The sequence below is a fragment of the Hippoglossus stenolepis genome, chromosome 21 (assembly GCF_022539355.2).
Source record: "Hippoglossus stenolepis isolate QCI-W04-F060 chromosome 21, HSTE1.2, whole genome shotgun sequence".
Classification (NCBI taxonomy): Eukaryota; Metazoa; Chordata; class Actinopteri; order Pleuronectiformes; family Pleuronectidae; genus Hippoglossus; species Hippoglossus stenolepis.
The window spans coordinates 17,224,075-17,244,605 of record NC_061503.1 but is presented as its reverse complement, the minus strand read 5'-3'; the positions used below and the strand labels follow the sequence as shown (position 1 = coordinate 17,244,605).

Genomic DNA, 20,531 nt, shown 5'->3' with positions numbered 1-20,531 from the left:
AGCTTCGTTGTAATTCGTCCAGTGGTTTTTTCCCCCGTAATCCTGCTAACAGACAAATAAACAAACAACCTCCCTGGCCGAGGTCATAAAGGTTAAATCAAACAAACAGACCCTGGTTTCATTAGAAAAGTGTATTTATTGAGAGGGTTAAAGTGGTATGAGACTTGACACAGGAATGAATTTCAAAAGGGCGATGTCAAAATTACACAAAAATACATCTACATGAAAAAGTCATCTTCATTGGAAAAGCAGTGATTTGAAACACATTCAGAAAGGAGGAAGTGGGGGGGAAATGCCATTTCTACAACCATTTACATATAAAGGAGATAAACCTGAATATTATTTACATGGCAACAGATTACAGTATGTACAACGCCAGGACTGGAAGCGAAACTGAAGCTCACAGCAGGAGAGAAAAACTACAGTCTGTCGATGTGAGCAGAGTCAAGAAGGCATGGGGGTCTGGCAGAGAAACAGAGATTCGAACAGTGCCTGGAAGTCGTCCTCCAACAAAGATTGGCCCCCGACAGAAAACAGCCGCTGACAAAACTATTCAGCTCCAGTGGCTTTTTTTTGCGTGTCTTTATTTTCTTCTACAAATGTCGTCTTAAAAAGGGAAAAAATCCTAAACAGCACAAGATCGCATGTAAAAAAACAAAACTAATCACAGAGGAGTCACAACTCAGTGCCGACACAGAAACTCTCCCACGACTGGTTACATCTCACCACAGGCAACGTTGGGTTACAGTATATTCTGACCATCTAGAGCAAATCTCTGTACATCTATTAACACACATTCATCATTCAGGCAAACAGGGGAGGTCCGTCCCTTTACGTGGCATCTAATCAGAGATGAGAACAAAGGGAGCGACAGAGGAAGGAGAAGATGGGGGTCTAGGGTCGAAGATCGGGGACAGTACCAAACACCACACAGCTGTACTGTGGCCCAGCCGAGTCCCACCGCTCCGCCGCCCAGATTAAGATTAAACGATTCAGTTACTTCACCAACAACGACGTCAGCATTAACTCATCAACCCTGAGAAAACTGTGGACTCCATGCTCACTGGCAAACCCCCGACTCAGCAAACTGAGGGTGAATCTACCCTCAAATATCAACGTAACTATCTGCTCAACGAAGGAAACGAGGCACAAACGCAGGATTCAAAATTATTTGCTTATAAAGACACGAAGTGGAATGTTTATTTTTTTTTAGCGGTTTTCCAGGAGCCAGTTTCCTTAAAATCCTTTAACAGTTCTCGACTCTTTCACCATCAACGAGCTGGTCCCTCGTCCTGGCAACACTTGCCGCGTGCCAGCACCGTCAATCTGCTGATGTTCGAACAAGAAAACGAATAAGTGGGACGGGAAGAGGAAGGAGTGGTGCTGCCGTATGATGAAAAAAAAAAAAAAGGACAATTGTTCAGTCTCCAGATCATCAGAAACCCCGTATGGACAACAGGGGCTGAGAAACAATGTTCACACAGCAGCACTGGAGAGAACAACTGACACAAAGGGAGTGATTTCAGACTAGATGAATTCAGTGCTTGGACAAAGACTGGCAAATCAACTCTGGCACAGATAATATTGGTACATTTGGACCGTCTAACTCTTCGCTTGCATGTTGTATCAAAAGTACGCTTTTCACCGTGGTTATTTCCTGTGTGGTTTTTATCTGGTTGAGGAACCATGTGGCCCCCCCGTTTGTTAAAGGTTTCTCTGGTTTCCACAGCCAGGCACTGGAGCTGGGAGTCTTGTGCTGTGAGGCCGAGCTCAGGCCGGAGGAGATGGTCTCAAAACGAAAGCAGCGGAGATCAGACGTCATCAAACATCCAAACTGTCGGGCGCGTCTTTCTTTTAAAACCACGGACCGTCCGCCCTGCTGACTCGTTCCCCTACCAAACCCTGAAGAAGGCCAACTCTTCAAAAGAGGAGTGTAAAAACTAATATAAAAACGGCTGAAGAACAACGCTGACGTCTACTGGATTCTTCTGAGGCTGGTCTCTCTCACGTCCTCTTTAGGAACGAGGGGGAGGTCGTGTCCTCGTTCAGCTCCTCTGCGTTCACAGGTGGACCAGGCTCATTGGAGCATGAGCTGTTTGAGGTTGTCGTGGAGGATGGTGTCCTTGACATCGCGGAACACCAGCCTGATGTTCTCCGTGTTGATGGCTGTGGTGAAGTGGTGGTACAGGGGCTTCTGGGTGGCGTCGCGTCTCTTGGTGCGGAAGCAGTCCACCATGAACGCCTGGATGTCCGGCAGGCTGTGCTCCGGCCCGGTGTAGTCGGAAAAGTAGTCCTTGAGCGGAACGCTCTTCACCTTATCCTCCAGCAGGTCTGTCTTGTTGAGGAAGAGGATGATGGAGACGTTGCTGAAGACGCGGTTGTTGACAATGGTCTCGAAGATGTCGAGGGATTCACGCAGTCGATTGGTTTGCCTGTCCTCCATCAGCACCTGGGTCAGACAACAGAGAGAGAACGTTAGTACGAGGACCGTAGATTTCACCTCAACCGAGGAGGTTGTGTTTTCCTCTGCTTTTGTTATTTAGTTATATTTTGGTGTGGATCCATAACATTTGCTGCTGATCTTAATAAAAATATGGATCTAGTAAACTCAAATGCGGTTTCATGAGATTATTGGTTCGAACTCTCCTGAGAGACCTTGTTGTTGTAAAATATCACAACAGTACAAACCGACAACTCCACAGAATGAGAAATCTCACGTAGACACGGTGATCAGGACTTTTTAAATCACAAAGTCCTGAAACATTATCTGCTCCAACAAACTGATCAGACTGTCTCCAGTGTGTGATGGTGAGAGAGGGAGGAAACCAGAGGCCGTGTGTTTTCACCTGATCGTATTCTGAGGAGGACACGAGGAAGAGGATGGAGGTGACGGAGTCGAAACACTCGAACCAGCGCCGCCGCTCCGAGCGCTGCCCGCCCACGTCCACCATCTTGAAGGGAACGTTCTTGATTTCGAAGTCATACTCGTGGATGCCTTTGGTGGGTTTACGGGCCAGAAGGATGTCCTGTTGACTGGGGAGATAATCCTGCAGGAGAGAGGGGAGGAGGATGAGTGATTGATACCGATTGCTCTTCATCACTTGGTAAAAAAAAACATCTTCAAAACTACACGACAGGGTCTGAAATGTCCTGAGGAAGCCTTCATTAATTCATTTTAACCTTTACTTTTACTTTTGTACAATTACAGGAGGGAAAACAAGGGATAACATGAAAAATATCCTCTGCTGTTCATAAGCTATTTACAAATATATCTAAAAACAGCATGTGATAAAAATATCCTATCAAAGCTGGAGGATATGAGACAGTAATTTGAATCTGGTTTCTAGGAAGAGGAAATCAATATTTTTATGTTAGCAGAAGTTAAATTATTTTTTCTCAAAGAATTCTTATCACATTGATGTTTGTTCAAGTGTTAATTCTTCCAGAAAGTTTGGATTTGTTAGTTATTTGATGCTATACAATTTTACAGTCTATGATACGAAGTAAAACTCAAAGTTTATTGTTGCACTAATCTGACTTTCTGATCATTATCGTTTCCTGACATCCTGTCGTCAGATACAAAACAGTAGATAACTTATTAAAGACTTTCGTGGATTCAATTTAAGGCTTTTTATTACCTTCTAAAACGTTTTTAAGGAAACTGAATTCTGTGCTTTATAAGAAATCCCTGTAAATACCCTGTAACTAATGTTCAGCTAATAGAAGCTTCTTCTTCTTTGTGATTTTCCTCTGAGAATAATAACCTTACATTGCAGAATTAACTATAACATGCACACGTGTGATTATAACAATCAGTGCAGGCAGAAACAACTTACCAGCTCGCCCAGCTTATCCAGATTATCCAAGAAATACTTCACAGACTCACCCTGCGACAGGACAGAGGTGGAATTTCTGTTAATTCTAAGGAACTTATTACATTCAGTCATTTTCCTCATAAAAAATAAACATTTACCAACTGCTCTTGTTGCATGAATCACAAAAACACACACACACACAGGTTGGTGCAGCCAAACGCACATAACCAGTTTGTTTTCAGAAACGTGTGTCTGCAGAGACCGGAGTCTGCTCTGAGGAGGTGAGGCAGGATGCAAGATACTCAGTGTTGCATTAGACACGTGTGTGAAGGTGTTTCTTTGATCGAGACAGAAGTGTAGCTCGTGAGGTGTGTGTGTGTGTGTCGGGGTGTTCTTTCTAGGCCATCCTGACGCCGTTCATACAAAATGAGTGCAAGCCCAGACATGAGGCTGCCAGGGCTGAGATACATTCCTCTATCTGTGTGTGTGTGTGTGTGTGTGTGTGTGTGTGTGTGTGTGTGTCCTGTCAAGAAAACTCAAAAAACGCCTGCAAAAATACGCAAGATATTTTCCTCGCCGTCTTCCCTGTGACCCGCGGTGTCGCCACACCTCGTCAGGGAACTTGTTTTGCATGTAATTTGCATAAATGAGATGATAACCCAACGCCCATGTTATAAAAATTCAAATGGTATCAGTGGAAGTGGCTGTCTGGGCTGGATTTCTGTGTGAGAGACACATACCGGCCATTTTCCTCACTGTAAAGCTCCTGTATTCACCTTTTGATCTCGTGCAAAAACTAACCTGACCTGAAAAACCTGTGTGTAGGGAGGAGCAGAATGGCGTGGTGCTACGTTAAAGCCAACAGACAGGAGAGTCACCTTTCTGTGGAGCCAATTTTAATTCCAACCATAGTTCTGCCTTTTAAAGAAATCTGAGTGGCTGCTGGTTTTAAAAGTGTCAAAAAAAAAACCCACAAAAAAATAAATCAGTGAGCAAGAAAAAGCAGAAGAGAAACAAGGAGGGCGATCGCCCCGAGCTAGAGTTGCAGTTTCTACGAATGTGCTGTAAAAGCAAATCTGAAAACACGACATTTTACAACAAACGTTTCTGTGTCATTTTTATTGTGGCTGTTTAACATGAGGTCAGATCTCTGGTGTCTTTTATGACTCGACGTGTAAGAACTCTGAACTTTGAACGACACACAGACCGAGAGAGAGAGAGAGAGAGAGAGAGAGAGAGAGAATCCATGTGTGGGTTCAGCGTGTTCATGTGTTTCTAATGATAAATACGAGCAGGCCTGGGGGCACGTGTGATTTGTGATGCAAATACACAAAGAGCTTGGTCAAAACAGGTTGGGCCGAGTCCGCCGGCAGAGAAACACGTCGGTCCCCCAAGAAGCAGAGCAGGGAAAATTCACACGGCTCCCGGAGAGGACGACTCTGCGGCCGCCACTTCTGGTTTCTATGAGTGACAGCTTGTGTTTTCTGCAGCGATGATGCCCTGAGGTTTCAGATTTAATTCACACTCAGACCCAATCAGAAGGTTTCACTCAACCAATAATGATTCCATTGTGTTGGAAAATCTGTAGCTTCTTTTTTTTTTTGATTGATTCTTTGAGCAGAGACAAAAGTGACGCCAACAAACGATTTGCTTTGTGAAAGCAGCAAATCTCCACATTTCAGAGTCTGGAGAGTCTTGGTTGTGGCTGCAGCTTCTGGTTTTTATGATCATTCAATAAACGTTTAAGTCAATAACTTATCTTAATATCAATAAACCAACACGTGATTTCCCAGAGCCCAGGATTCGTCTTCAAAAATGAGCTGAGCCCGATGTTCGATGGATTACAGGCAGTGTAAGAGGTCGAACCTGAGCCACATATCATTTTAAACTTGTTGTCCGAACCTGGCTCGACTCGTCAGGTCTGGTTTCCACACTCCACCGAGGTGTCGTCCATGTAAAAATCACATTTTTCAAGCAAAACTTCATCTGTTCCTCCTTCTGAATTTTGAAGATTTGCTATTTTCTTGATTTCCATAATAAAAAAACTCAATGTGTGTTGGCTGCAGCCATACATGCACATGAAGTGTGTCTGTGTGTGTGTGTCCTTGTGTAACTTGAGGTGTGCGACACTCTTAATGTTTGTGTGCAAATAAGAGTGAGTGGGAGAGAGCCAGGCCTGTGTTTGTGAGCATAAAGCTGTTTAACTACAGATCAACATTCCAGCTCTGATCACTCTTATTCCCCTTGTGTCTGCACAACCAGCTCACAGCGACCAGCTGAGTGAGTGAGGGAACAAAACACCATTCAACAGTTCAGCCTAACGCAGCTGAGAGAGAGAGAGACACTTCACATTTTCGGTTTTTGACGCCCGAAGCTCTCTCCTCAGCTGGGGGGGTGGGGGGGGCCTCCTCAACAGCTGGACGACGTATTAGGTTTATGACCCGACACCTCACGTAAAGTAAGCAAATACGCGGCAGGATGAAGAAATGAATACGAGGCACAACAAGCGCACAGAAAGGTCCGGATGAGGACACGAGTACGTGCTCGACCACAAGCGTGGTGCCGCTATTCTGGGGCAAACGTCAGTGTGTTAAAACATGAGAGCTGACAGCCGAGGAGCGGGGCGAGGTGTTAACAGGAAGCTGACTCAATCACATGTCACACTGCTCAACGTAGAGAGAGAGAGAGAGAGAGAGAGAGAGAGAGAGAGAGAGAGAGAGAGAGAGAGAGAGCGCCAGAGAATCAGAGAGAGAGAAAGAGAGAGAGAAAGAGGACAGGAGGATGAATTAAAGATGAAAGTCAGTTACACTTTCTGTTTTCACAGCTGTGTTTCCCGGCATTTCCCACCCTCACCCCAAATTCTGTAGAAACCCAGTTTCATACACCAGAAACGTCTCATCTGATCGGGCTGCGTGTTCCAGCCCCACGAAGACACGTCTCTTACGTACATGGTTTTTCGTTATTTCTCTGTGTGTGTGTGTCCACGTACCAGCTGAAACTCCCTGCGGCGGTCGTAGGCGTTCTGTATCCCCGAGTCTGCCCACAGATCTTTGATGGCGGGCAGGTACCGCAGGAAGATGGACGTCTCGAGCTGCCCGCTGGCCATCATCGCCGAGCGGGTGTCGAACGCCATCAGGCTGTCCCCATGCGGCTGGTTGTTGGGGTCGCCCCACGGGATGTGCAGCTTCTCCCGCGCGTCCACCAACACACGGACACCTGGAGAGGAAGTGACGACATCACCGTGAGGGGTGGATGATGGTCGGAGAACGCCAAACAAACAAAAAAATAACACAACACAAACCTGTTCTGACTGACAGGATGTGATATTAATGATTATAAAGATGTGTCACAGCTACAAGACGATACAATACGTGAATTCACATTTCACCAGTGTTTATAAATACTCCTGAAACCTGTGATTATAACTAGTTATCGATTAATCATTACTTTTGATAAAATCTAGGTCAACAAAATGTCAGGATGTCGCAAAAGGAACCAAAACATATTGTGGTTTTTTTTCTTATCATGTGACATTATGAGCATCTCATATTAGTGAAGCTGAAATAGTTTGAAACTGTCAGTTAATGATTCATTTTCTCTCGACTATTTAAATAAACTATTTGCTGCAGCGCTCAGATATTCTTAATATTGAGTTCAGCGGACAAACAGGAAAGACATTACACTCTGAAAACAAATCAATATTTATAATCATAACACAAATATTTGCGTGTTGAACCCGAGATAAGCTCGTTGACACGCTGCTGCGCTCGGTCCCTGTTGTTCGGTGCGGCGGACAAACAGGAACACATTACAGCGCAGTGGTGGGTTCAGCCTCCATTAGCTTCATCCCTGACTTTCAGCCTCCGAGCAACAGAAAGTGAAGCCGAAGTCAGATTTAAACTTTGTGCAGATATTGAACAACACGAGATAAGAACAGATGACGCTCCGGCGGCGGCGAACTCTCGTGGTTCTGGGTTCTGGGTGTTGCCGCCGCCGCCGCTTCTCCGTCCCCAGCCCAGATGTGGAAACTTTCTCCCCCACGTTGGCCGCCTCTCGGGGCCTTTTCCGCGGCGGCACGGCGGGGCTCGAACCCCCCGCTGCCCGGCCGCCCGGACGTTACCTTTGATAACGTTGCTGAAGATGGTGGATCGGAAGTCCTCCCGGGCGCGCTGGTCGAAGTCCTGCCCGTGGATGATCCGCATTTGCTTGAGGAAAGTGGACTTGCCGCTCTCGCCCGCGCCGAGCAGCAGGATCTTCACCAGCCGCTTCACGTACGGCTTCTCCCGGGACAGGCACCGGTCGATCTCCTTGGACCGGCGGAGCTGCTCCACCTCGCCGCTGTTGAGCAGGCACACGGGCAGGAAAACTTTGAGCACGGACCTGGTCGGCAGGAAATCCGCCATGTTCGCACCAACTTCATCGATGCTGATTTGATGCGCGTTCGCGGGGCGCGGGCACGGGACCAAGCCCCTTCCCTAAACTCAGGAAGTGGAGCCGCCGACACTTTGTCATCTGACACTTTGAACGTCACGTTATTTAGACTCACACGCAAACTTTGCTCTTGTTTTTTTTTTTTCATCGTTACCTACGCGTTTCTTTACGCAACAAACAAACGCGAGCTTACGTGGAAATGTCAGATCAAAGTCTGTATTTTCAACTTGTATCGCTCAGTTACACAATTCACAAGTAAAACACGAAATAAGACAGATATTCAAACTTTATTGTGTTTTTAATTCAGTGAAATTATCTAAAAATAAAAATAAAACACGCGTTTAAATCGAAAATAATTCGCAATGCCGCCCTCTGCTGGTGCTCCTTGGTAACTACGCAACACAGTTGGAAAGCCGGGCTCTGATTGGTTGATTCTCTTCGCTGAGTTCAAAGACTGTTGGAAATAATGTGGATTTGTGTTTTTAATGCGCAATAAAAGTCGAAATGCAGAGAAATGAGCGTGGGTTTCTTTCTTGAGTTGACATTTTCACAAGTCATCTGAGGAGTATTTACGATGAGGGGATCAAAATGCTCCAGTTAATATTTGAGAGAGATAACGTGCTGCATTTTTTATTTTTCACGTACTTTTTAAGGCATTAAAATCAACGTCAGTGGAAGATCCTGCGCAATAGAGTTCGTTGTCTGTATTGCAAAAAAACTGTTGTTGTTATTAAGCTAATTTCACAATAACACGCACTCCTCTGTGGAAGGTGAGGAGGGTAATGAGGCGTGTTGATATAATTTCCCAGCCTCCATGAAAGAGCGGCTGGCGAGCACCTGAACGCAGCATCAGTATTGATCATATCCTCCAGCAGCAGCAGCAACATCATCCACATCCACGCACACGACACAGAGGCTCACACGCATCCGAGTGAAACGCAGCATCATGACCATCAGGAACACTCTGCGGGATTACGGGCAGAGGTACCGACCACGGATGGCTTGTCTCAAGAAGGTGGGTTTGAATCCTTTCCTCCATCAGTGGTGGGGATCACAGCCCCTCAGGCTTCTTATACACTTCACCTGCAGACGCACCTATACATGCTTCACTCATATGGATTCTCTGCCGTAACCCTGCGTGAGCATGTGCTGGTATTTCCAAGCAACTCCAAGCAATCTGCGTTCTCCACAGGTCCTTCAGAGGAGCCCCCTGTTTCCTGATGCTTTTAGTACATGCATGTATTCAGGTTGGACGTTTTCAAATCAAATCAAATCAAATATACTTTATTGTCCCCGTGGGGAAATTTCTTTGACAGTACAATGTTCAGCAAACAACAAAAAAAACTGTGTACGAGGACATATCGAGTAAGACCCAGAATAATAATGCAGAATAAGAGGGAGTTGAATATTTCACCTGCCGTAAAAAAACACTTAAAACACTAAAAGGATAAAATGCACAAGAGATGAGAAACAAAAACCTAAAGACCAGAGTGTAAAAGGTGCCAGACAAAGTGCAAAGGTTATTGAGACACATGTCAGAATCAACATGTTTCCTTATTGAGTCGTGTGATAGACATTGGGATGAATGAGAGCTTGACTTAGAACGTTTTGATAATTCACAGGATGCTTTTGAGGAAAGTGCGACAAAACATGACAGGTGTGCCATGTTAGAAATACACGCATCAGAATGACAACACAGCAAATCGCATGTCATTTTCCTGTCGCAACCAAATGTTCCACTGGGTTTTGTTGCAACCTTTTCACAGGGATAAGGTCATTTATTCTAATAAGCATTAAGCCTGGATCAGTATCGGTGGCTCCACATACACCAACCAGCTGCTGGAAGGAAGTTAATCCAGGCACCGTGTCTTAGAAAACAAGCGTCTGGGTCCTGTAGCCTGAGCATAGACTGGATTCATCAGCATTTCCAATTACGAGAGACAAATGAGCAAATCATATTTTAAGAATGTGTCGACCACAGTGTCGTGCTCTCCAGGGAGTCCTCACTCCAAACTGATGTGCCAGGACAACTTTGTGTTTCGGTCCATGAAAGCCCACTTTGGTCCGACTCAGCCTGCAGCTTGTCGCCTCTTCAGGATGACTTCAAAGCACAAGGCAACTTCAAACAGGCCCGGGAGTCACACACACACACACACACTTTCACCCACACTGAATTATTGCACCGTACACTATGGGATCTGTGGGGTTCCGCTGACATGATATCTAAAAAAAAACCAAACAGTTTACAGGGAAGTGAGTCACCGCAAACCTCCTCCCACACAATGCAAACAGCAGCCGGGAGATCAGGGCATTGAACAAACCCCTCATGTCACCTCGAACCACGTTTATGTGCAGCGCTGCTCTGCTTTCTGTGAATGACAGAGCTGGAAATCCCCCAACATGTGTTTCATTACGAGCTTTGATAGTGAGTGTTCAGGTCTATTAGAGGAAATACGATGCAACTTCCCCCCAAATCTGTGATGACATAGAAAATAGGCGAACAGTGATGTTGTGCACATTCAACTTGAAGATAATGATCATCCTTGAGTCTTAGATACGCTCACACACACACTCATATTATCCGTATATGTGCCCCTCATTTTCCAACCTGTTGTCCAGGCAACCCCGGGGACCTCTGCCACCCCCTCATTGTAAGCTGTTGTTGTTGTTGTTGTTTTGTGGTTGTTGTTGTTGTGGTAACCTCTCCTCGCCGTGCTCTTGTACGCAGGCTGAGAAGGTGCTGCTGGAGATGCAGGACCCCAAAGCAGGAGTCAAGTCACAGCTGCAGAGACTGGTTATCACCACAATACCCCACGCCATTACTGGTGAGGATGAGACACACACAAAAACACTCACACACAAACACACACACTTGTGATGTTGATATTCAGCAGCTGCTTGAGTGATTTTTCCTGCATCGTCTCGCTGGAGGATCCCGGAGCTGCAGGGACAAACTCAAGAGCTACAGATTTCCATCTCCATGACAACCCCCGCCGTCTCAGAGTCAGGAAAAGTAGGAGGATGATGATAGAGCGAGCTGGAGGAAAAATAATAAAATAAGACAAGGACACAGAGAGAGAAGGCGAGGAGGTGGAGGAGGAGAAGAAAAGAGGGAACCTCGACTTCTACGTCATCCAGGCAGCTGAATAAAGGAAGGAATGAAGCTCTCTTTGTTTCTCTTTTCTTTTCATTTCACTTATCATTTCTTATCTTTCCCCCTCTCCTCTCCTCTCCTCCTTCCATCCTTCCTTCTCCTCCCATTAGCGGTAGCAAAGAGGGGTCTGGCGTTTACAGGAACACACACACACACACACACAACACAACACTTACCTAACAACACACACTCAACCCTTTTTTCTTGTTCGCTGTGGGAGCTGCTTTCATAACTGGCCGCATATAAATATAGATATTTGTCTTCCCTTGACTTATCATGTGCATCTTTCATCCTCAGGTGAAGACATCATCTCCTGGTTGGCAGACAGATTCCAAATAGACACACAAGGTGAGAGATGAGGATGTAGATGAGAATTAGGAAAATTTTAAAGCAACACAATGCAACCTTTTTAAACCTTAAAACAGCTGCATTATTAAATATTATTAAAAAGTGTCGAAGTGTGGAACTGACTGAGAGTCACATAAACCAGAGTTTATCTCCAATATTCAGGAGGAAACTTTTAAAATATAAAGAATTCTGAACAGAGTTTACAGAAGACCACTTCATCGCTCGGACATGGAGCCCAACACAATTAATCCCCACGTGTGGCTGCAGAGGGCGCTGTTGTTCAGTAAAAGTTACATAGCGTTGCTTTAAAACATTATCATGTCAGGTCTTAGTATTTGTCCCTGTTGACTGTTGTCCATCTTTTGTCTTCAGAGGCGAGGAGTGTAGGCTCCATGCTGGTGGCGTTAGGATACATCTACCCTCTGCAAGACCACAAACGCTTGTTGCTCAAACCAGATGCGTCGCTCTATCGCTTCCAGGTAAACGCACCATGCTTTCACAGTTTGGGTGCAGCTGTGGCTCAGGGGAGAGAGCGGTTTTACACCTGTTCTGTCAGTGTGTGAATGATGTGTGACAGAGTAAGTGCTGCATAGAGAAGCGCTGTAAGAATGGGTGACTGACTTTTTTCTTGCATATTTGTGAATCTGGAACCAGGGCAACATTTCCCGATGGTCGTTTTCCTTTATAGATGCTGTGAATGTTGGATTAATCAAATATGCAGATTATATTTTGGTTAAACAGCGTCACTGAGGAACTAATCACCTCAAACTGGTGTGATTTGGATTTTCTGTCCTGTCACAATTCAGACTTTCTTTTGCCTTTTTGTCCTTTTCAGACGCCGTACTTCTGGCCCACGCAGCAGTGGCCTGTGGAGGACACGGATTACGGTGAGTGTGAGCACGTTTTTATCTCAGGGCCTGTTGTCATCACTCTCTTAACGCTCCGTCATCTCCTCCTACTGAAGCAATCTACCTGGCGAAAAGAAACATACGTAAGAAAGGAATCCTGGAGCTGCACGAGCAGGTGAGAGCGAGACGCGACGAGCGGCCCGGGAGAAATTCATACTGTCGGTATTTTACTGATGCTCTGGTTTTTGTACGCCCTCAGGAGCAGTACAACCGCCTGCACAAGTGGATGAATCACAAGTGGGATTTCATAGTGATGCAGGCTAAGGAACAGTACAGGTGGGTGCGAGACAAAAACTCAGAGACGTCTCAGAGACAATTCTAAACCTAAAGACCTGTCTTTCATTGGGGACAAAATTCTAGTTCCTGTAATGTAAAGTATTAATGTGTGTGTGTGTGTTTTCAGGGCTGCTAAGGAGAGGAAGAAACCCGACCGTGTGGTTTTTGAATGCCAGGAGAGAGCGTACTGGGTGGTTCATCGACCTCCGGTGAGACTCATTGACATAAAGCATTACTCAGTTCTCTAACCATCACAGCTGAATCATTTCCTCCTGACAAGCCAAGACTGAATATCAACCTGCTCAGACGGCACAGGCAGCTTTTAGAGGAAGACCCATGAAGCCAGAAAATGATTAGATGAGTCTATTGGGACTTCTCTTGAGGATGAGGGACGGTGGGAGGACTCACGGTCGTCCCCCATCAGCGTGCACTCGGGATCAGGAGGAGAGAGGGAACGAAGGGACCCTCAAAAAGCCCTTTGTAAGTGAGGACCGGTCTAAATGTCCTCCCTCCGTCACGTCTAACAGTCAAACGTGTCCTCACAAAGCTACAAGTCCAAGTACACACACACTGAGGAAGTCATCAGCCCAGTATCGCACACCCAGCGTCATGTAGATAACAGACAGAGAGGTCGGAAAATATATTACACTCCACCTCTTAACTTCCCAGGGTATCTCATTATCTCTACCCATGATGCCTCATTACCATTACATGTCCAGTCGGAGGGAAAGGGCACGGCTGATTAATATTTCACAGTGCGAGGGAGGAGGTGGTGCGGCGGTTTGAGCCTATCTGGAGTCCCCGGTAAAGTGGGCGGCTGCTCTCCAGACCTCCAGAGCTCCCGCAGGACCCAGGGTCACTCTGTTGTCAAGTGCATTGTGGTCATTTGATGAAGTGCAGATGTGTTTTAAATACGCTCCACTTAGGCAAATATAAACTGGGACGATAAAGGCCCTAATGCAGGTCCTTGATTAAAACAGTCTGGAGGCTCAGACATGAATTATTCAGGTCATATTGTGTTAATATGATAAAAACAACAGTTCTCTGGTTGAACACAAGCTCAGTTTGAATTGTTGTTGGTTGTAGACAAAATATAATAAAGCTGTCATGTACTTAACGGACACTTCTAATTGGCTGTGAGCCGATACAACTTTTTGTGTAACTTTCACCACAGCAGGAAATACTCACGACTTTAATTTAATTATTCAAAGGAAGGTTGTTTCATGAACAGTCAGACTATTGACTTTATTCTGAATATTGATGTTTACATGTTTCAGAGCATTATGACGACACTGCCTCCTGCCTTCATTAATTCGTCCTATGATAAACATGTAAATATTGTCTGTTGATGTGTGTGTGCAGCCGGGGACGCTCAGTGCCATGGACTACGGACTGGACAGACGAATAGACCCGAATGGAGACGAGGTAACAGGTGAGTCTCTGCATGTGAACATAAATCCTGTCAATCAGATTATAGAGTATGAGAGGATTTGATGCAGCTGCTTATCTGTCCTCTCCCTGTCTGCTCTTTAAACATTAATCCATCTTCTACTCAAATTAACCTCTTCTCCTTTTCTCTTCTCTTCTCTTCTCTCCTCTTCTTTTCTATTCCCTTCTCCAGGCATAATTTCCCACGGCTTCATTTTTTTGTCTCCAGACTTTTTAAACTGGTTACCAACACACACACACACACACACACACACATTCGCATCTTAACCTAAAACTTAACTTCATCCTTAACAGAACTTGGTCTTAAAACCAAATTCCAACTTTAAAGGTGGATTGCACAGATTTTACTCATCGTAGAGGATCTGTATACATGAAAAAAATGGACGTAGACTCTGGGTCCAGAAAGTGAAACCAGTGTCCAAGTGCCTGAAACCTGTATTCTCTCAAATTAACAGCAGAGGGCGACTCCACTGGTTTTACAAGAAGTCTATCACAAGACGACTTCTCTTGATTTATAACGTCAGTACTCAATCAAAATAGAATAATAATAGAAGAGTAGAAAAGCACACAAATAATACATGTACATGCACACAAATAAACACAATGTCGCACTTTTTCTTTGTGGATTTCTTATGTATTTTGTTTCCCCCTCAGGCAACAACACCAGACGTCTATGAGAGAATCGTGAGTGAGATTTTATTCGAAACTAAATGATTTTTCTCTCACTGTGTCGACTGTGATCCACGTTCCCAGCCGTCATCTTCTCTCCTGCCTCCTGTAGATGATCTTCACCCAGCAGTCCATCATGAGGCCCAGAGTCAAGTCGTCCGTGTCCATCGGAGCGTGAGTGAGCTCGTCCTAATTCCACTCCTTCTACATCTGTGGGCGTTGGAGTGTGTGTGTCTGTGTGTGTCTGTGTGTGAAGAGCAAACACACTTTGTTCTACCCTCAAACTGACCGAGCTTTAGTGGAGTACAGTTAAAATCCATATTATTGGTACTTGTATGTTATAATGGAAATAATATCAGGGCAGTTTTCATGTAGTTTCCCCTCTTTTCTTGCAGGTTGGTGAAACACTGCGCCACCTACAAAAGCCACGACCCCTTCCTCTCCACGTGTCTTCCCAGTAACCCCTGGCTCACCGACGACGTCACATACTGGACCCTGAACATGCCCAAGTGTGTCAGCTCACAATCAAAACAGTCACTGAGGTTCTACTTCATTTAGAATAACTCTGTTTGAATGATTCTCTTCCTCTGTGGTTTTCAGTGTGGAAATCCCGACTAAAATGAGCGTGGAGAGGTGGACGTTCAGCTTCGGAGATCTGCTCTCAGACCCGAGGGGACGAGACGATTTCAGACTCTTCCTGAGGAAAGAATTCAGCGGTACGCCGGTTGATTGTAGAAATGTAACGGTCCTGCATTGTCAACATTTCAGCCTGTAGATGGAGCTGAGAATAGACTTAAGTGTGTTTTCTTTTCTTTTCTTCTTCTCAGGTGAGAACTTGGCATTCTGGGAAGGTTGCGAGGATCTGAAGTGGGGCGCAGCTGCAACGATGAGCGATAAAGCAGAACAGATCTACAAGTAATTTATTAATTGCTAGCTTGTGTTTAATATATGAACGAATGGTCCTGATTACTTCATTAGGTAATGACAGAAAACGTAGAATCACTTTGTGTGTGCGTGTGTTTCCACAAACCTGGTGATCTCAGGGCCTTCCTGGCTCGTGGTGCACCGCGGTGGATCAACATCGACGGAAAGACAATGGAGATCACAGTCAAGGGCCTGAAGCACCCGCACAGATACGTCCTGGATCCAGCCCAAACCCACATCTACATGCTCATGAAGAAGGTCAGTAAACGCACCACCGTGTAACCTTCCACAGGTTTGTACTCGTCGCTCAACGCCACTGAGTCACGATGGGTTTGTGCACGTTTTGCAGGACTCGTTCGGGCGCTACTTGAAATCTCCGGTCTTTAAAGACACGTTGAAGAAGGCCATCTGTCCTGACGAGCACAAGTTCACGTGAGAGGCGACTTACTCACTCATTTGTATTTAATCAACAACTTTTATAGGCAATGTTTAACTTTTATCTTCTGTTTAAAACTATTGTACGTCTGGAAGAAAGCCTTTAATGTTTTTTCACTTCCTTCCCTTCCCCATCTTTCCTTCCAGTGACACTCAGCTGGAGCAGAATGCGAAGAACAGACGGCCGAGCCTCAGCCCCATCGTCCTCCGGCAGCAGGACCAGGAGATGAGGGCCAAGATGGCGGCCAACGCCCCCGTCGACATCACACAGGTCATGAGCAAACTTAGCAAGCAGGGGAAGGAGGCGCCTCCTTGTCCTGCTCCTGCTAAGACCTGAACACAAACACGTCATGTTGTTCATCCAGATCAAATCTACATGTCAATGGCATTTAGCTTTAGTTTGAAGATGCTGTTCACAGCGTGAAGTAAAGTTGACTTTAAACACGTGTGAACTTACCTCCATGTACGAGTCAGACCATCTGTCACACGTCTGTCCACTCACACTGTAACTGTCTGTCATGTTGTATCTCATGATACATGTGTTGTTCCTCTTTACTTCTCTGTAGTGTCTGTAATACTCTGTGTTTTCTTCATCCTTCATAAACTAATAAAACATCCACATCAACAACATCTCATCTTCATGTGTTTGTCTTGATTTGTCATTCAGTCACTGTCTCAACGTCACATCCTCCTCATCGTCCCGTCAAGATGTCCCTGGATTCAACACCAGCGAGTGATGGGGTTGATCTCCGCAGTGGAATTAATCCGTTACGTTTCAATTTGTTGCTGTTGTGAACGCGTCTGAGCAGAAAATCTCTACCGCGTTGTGCATGTGTACAAAGTCCGTCCCCAATTCTCCAGAGATGCCACAGGACACGTCTGACAACTGCTTTAAAAAGCATCAGATGTCTCCTTTAAACAGTTTGTCGGGTTTTGCTTAACAATTAGTTTTGTCTCTTGAACTCTTGAACGTTTTCCACAATGCTCTCATATCACTTTCTAGAATAATCCTCCCATGAAGCCCTCTGACATCTTTCTCTCGCCCTCTGACCTCACAGCTGTGCCGCTACACCACCCCTGTCCCCCACCTTGCTGTCTACTCTGGTTTCAACGACTCCCCCCCTCCCGACGCCTCACCCTCCCTCCCTTTCCTGGCCCACACCCCGGCCTGCCCGTCCCCCATCAGCGTGGCCTTAGACAGCACCTCGGCCTCCGAGCGGCGAGCGGAGGCCAGTGAAGGAGAAAGAGGGGGGGACCCGGAGGCCCAGGTCCCCTCAGGTGGGAGCTCGTCCAAGTCTCGGATGCCTCTGTCGCTGCGCCGCCTGCTGAAGCGGGGCTGCACCCCCTCCACCGTGTTCGCCAGCTTGTCGCCTAAATACCACTCAGCTGCCGGGGCAAGTAGCCGCATTCAGCCAATCAGCCCCGATCAGCCCAGCCAGGCTCCACCCAGACGGATTGGCAAGTGAGTGTCGGCCATTAACAGTCATGTAAAATATACAACATATTCTTACTTACTGTGCAGTCAGAAAGGGATGAATTTAACTATATTTGGGAACTCTAATGATGAAATCCTGACCCTTCAAATTAAAGATAATCTCGTCCTTTAATTTTCGGGGTCAGAAATAGAAAAGATGGCTGAAATAACACGTATTTACTTAATTCTAACAGAACATGTGTCAGATGTGTGTCTTATATCCTTTCTGCAACAGTTTCTTCCAGATTAAAGTGGATATTCCTCCCGAGTGCCGCATCTACCCCATCGAGTCCGAGGACGAGGACGAGGAGGAGAACAGGGCGGCCTCTCGGGGCGGGGTGGGCGCCAAAGAGATCATCTGCCCCTGGGAGAGCCTCACTCCGCACAACGGGACGGGCTGACAGTGGAAACCAGTGTGGAACAGACGCAGTGAGTCTGTATGAACGGGCTGGCAGCAGATTGTCCACGTGTTCTGACAGAGATAAAAAGATCTCACACAGACCGGGGGGGGGGGGGATGTCAGTGTTTATTGTCCCAGTGTAAACGTGGTCACATTCTCACCACCAGGCCACAAACAACAACATAAATACCAAACAACAACACTGACACAGATTTGTCTGTAGAACCAAACTACTCATGTTCAGTGTTTGGAGTCCGACCGATGTTTTGTCGATTTAATCACAAACATATTAATATCTGCGTTTATGTTTGACAATATGAGAACTTTCATTTTACGGAATAAACAACGCAGAAAATGTGTTTATTTCCTTGATTCAATTTCGATATATTTGTGTTTTCTTTTTATTTATAGTTACTTATGATACATGTTTTGGGTTAAACTGTAAAATATCAAGTCTCAGTTACTTAAAATTGCAATTACTACGGAATTATTGAAAACTTCTTGCATACCTATCGGTCGGTATATCAGAATTCTTCCCCCATCAGTCGGGCTCTAGTATTAAACATTCACTGCCTGTAGGTTTTAAAAAGGCCCAGCTCCATGTCTGCTGTAGCAGGATCCTCCTCCTCCGCTGCCCGAACAACCTTCACCTTAGCAACGCAGGGCCGTCTCCAGAGTTTTAGAATTACTGAGGTTATGAGTCTTCCAGAACAAACCCCTCCTCTCCGAGAAGAGTCACCAGAGGAGGCTGTAAAAGTTTCTGATTTACTTTAAGCGTTTTTTATCTTTTCGTTTAACCTTTCGTGACTTTTCCTGAGATTTATATCTGCTTGTGACGGCCCACAGGCTGTTTCTTCACACAACCGAGAATATTCAGTAGTTCGGATGAAACAAAAGAAAAAACACACACACACAGAGAGCTCGGTAATTTGCATGTCATTTTAAAATGCAAGCCCCTCCTCGGGACGTTCATATCCCAGAAATTGCCAAGAAATACTGACGGCATTAAGTCAATGGAAGCAGTATGACTAAAGCAACCAAACACTGTAAATAACGATAGATGACCCTAGAGGATGGCGCCACATTACGGTCGCATCGATACATGCACGTTTTTATACCATCAAACAAATATTTTAAACCAGACTTATCAGAATAAATATCACACATTCATAAGCGTGATAACTAAAATGAAAGAGATCATATTCAACTTTTTAGTTTGCTCCCTTGTCCCATCTGCTAACACGGAGGAGGTGGGGTTTCACTTTTCTGCAGCCGTCACTTCATGTACAGTCTCTGGTTTCGACATATCTTTAATCACTTCACAAGCCTGCAGGCAGTTCAGTGTTTGATACTCACATGTTGTGGGTGGATTATTTTCCTTTGACTTCAGCCTTATCGTCCCTGATCTTTACAGATGTGAGCACCAGATGTTTAGCGAGTGCACGAGCATCCAGGAGCCTCCGAACCTGAGCTGTAGCTTTCACATTCAAACCTCGTGTCTATTTCCGACCAGTAGCCCCACAGCAGCCTTATCCACCTTCACACCCCTCAGAGTTGTGTTTTTTTTAAAACAGGCGAAATGTAGACGCAGACATTTTGGAGAATCAAGTCGGCGGCACGACAACAAAAAGTGCAGAAGCAGAAATGTGAATAATTATTTTTGTGATTGCCAAGGAGAGCGAATACATTAATGTTTACATTCTAGTCCGTGATCAGCCAAAGCAGATTTGGACATACATCGACTCTGCCTGTGCACATGCCTGCTAAGATTATAGACAATGTATTTATATATTTGCTGAATCCGTTTTACAAAGTGTTGTGCTGCTAAATAGACGTAGATGCCTCATCCCTACTTTACCTCTTTACAACTTTTTATGTGAAAACACCTGAACAGATGCATTTCAGGTGAAACGAGAGCAACTCTTCATGAATGAGGTTTGTAACGGAGAGTAATAGTTTTGTATTTGGCTCCACTGCTGTTTTGTAGCTGTTGTTTACTGTGCACTACCCTGAATGAGGTGTTGATGTTCTTATCACGTCTCCCCCCCATAGAAGGTGATGGTGGTGTGTGTGTGTGCGTGTGTGCGCGTGTGTGTTGGGGGGGTTACAATGTGAATTAACCGTTGGAATGTATTATCTTTACCATGTTTACAGAAGCAAGAATGTGAAATATACCTTGAATTTGATGTATTTGATTTGAACATTCCATGGCTTGTGTCAAGTGCCTCAATAAATGACTGTGTCTTAA

The 20,531-nt window shown here is 45.3% G+C and overlaps 2 protein-coding genes across 4 annotated transcripts; one reads left to right on the top strand and one right to left on the bottom strand.

Moving 5' to 3' along the window:
• Positions 1-116: 116 nt before the first annotated feature.
• Positions 117-8,285, bottom strand: LOC118100669 (guanine nucleotide-binding protein subunit alpha-13). Its single transcript, XM_035145990.2, has 5 exons — positions 7,936-8,285; positions 6,805-7,031; positions 3,837-3,887; positions 2,847-3,047; positions 117-2,449 (listed from the first exon to the last, which is right to left on the bottom strand). Exons 1-5 carry the CDS (start codon positions 8,216-8,218, stop codon positions 2,078-2,080), a joined length of 1,134 nt encoding a protein of 377 aa, XP_035001881.1. The 5' UTR covers positions 8,219-8,285; the 3' UTR covers positions 117-2,077.
• Positions 8,286-9,103: 818 nt separating this feature from the next.
• On the top strand, positions 9,104-20,531 carry LOC118100668 (regulator of G-protein signaling 9). 3 transcript variants are annotated; one of them, XM_035145986.2, is made up of 19 exons: positions 9,104-9,261; positions 10,975-11,071; positions 11,698-11,748; positions 12,121-12,227; positions 12,584-12,635; positions 12,713-12,771; positions 12,856-12,932; positions 13,060-13,141; positions 14,295-14,357; positions 15,036-15,065; positions 15,163-15,224; positions 15,446-15,559; positions 15,651-15,766; positions 15,878-15,965; positions 16,094-16,232; positions 16,324-16,406; positions 16,557-16,680; positions 17,468-17,871; positions 18,119-20,531. In XM_035145986.2, the coding sequence occupies exons 1-19, from the start codon at positions 9,193-9,195 to the stop codon at positions 18,282-18,284; spliced, it is 1,983 nt and encodes a 660-aa protein (XP_035001877.1). In that variant the 5' UTR covers positions 9,104-9,192; the 3' UTR covers positions 18,285-20,531. The 3 variants fall into 3 exon arrangements, with proteins under 3 accessions (XP_035001877.1, XP_035001880.1, XP_035001878.1); XM_035145989.2 differs by lacking the exons at positions 17,468-17,871; positions 18,119-20,531 and adding an exon at positions 16,809-17,039 and having other exon boundaries at positions 16,557-16,774; XM_035145987.2 differs by lacking the exons at positions 17,468-17,871; positions 18,119-20,531 and having other exon boundaries at positions 16,557-17,039.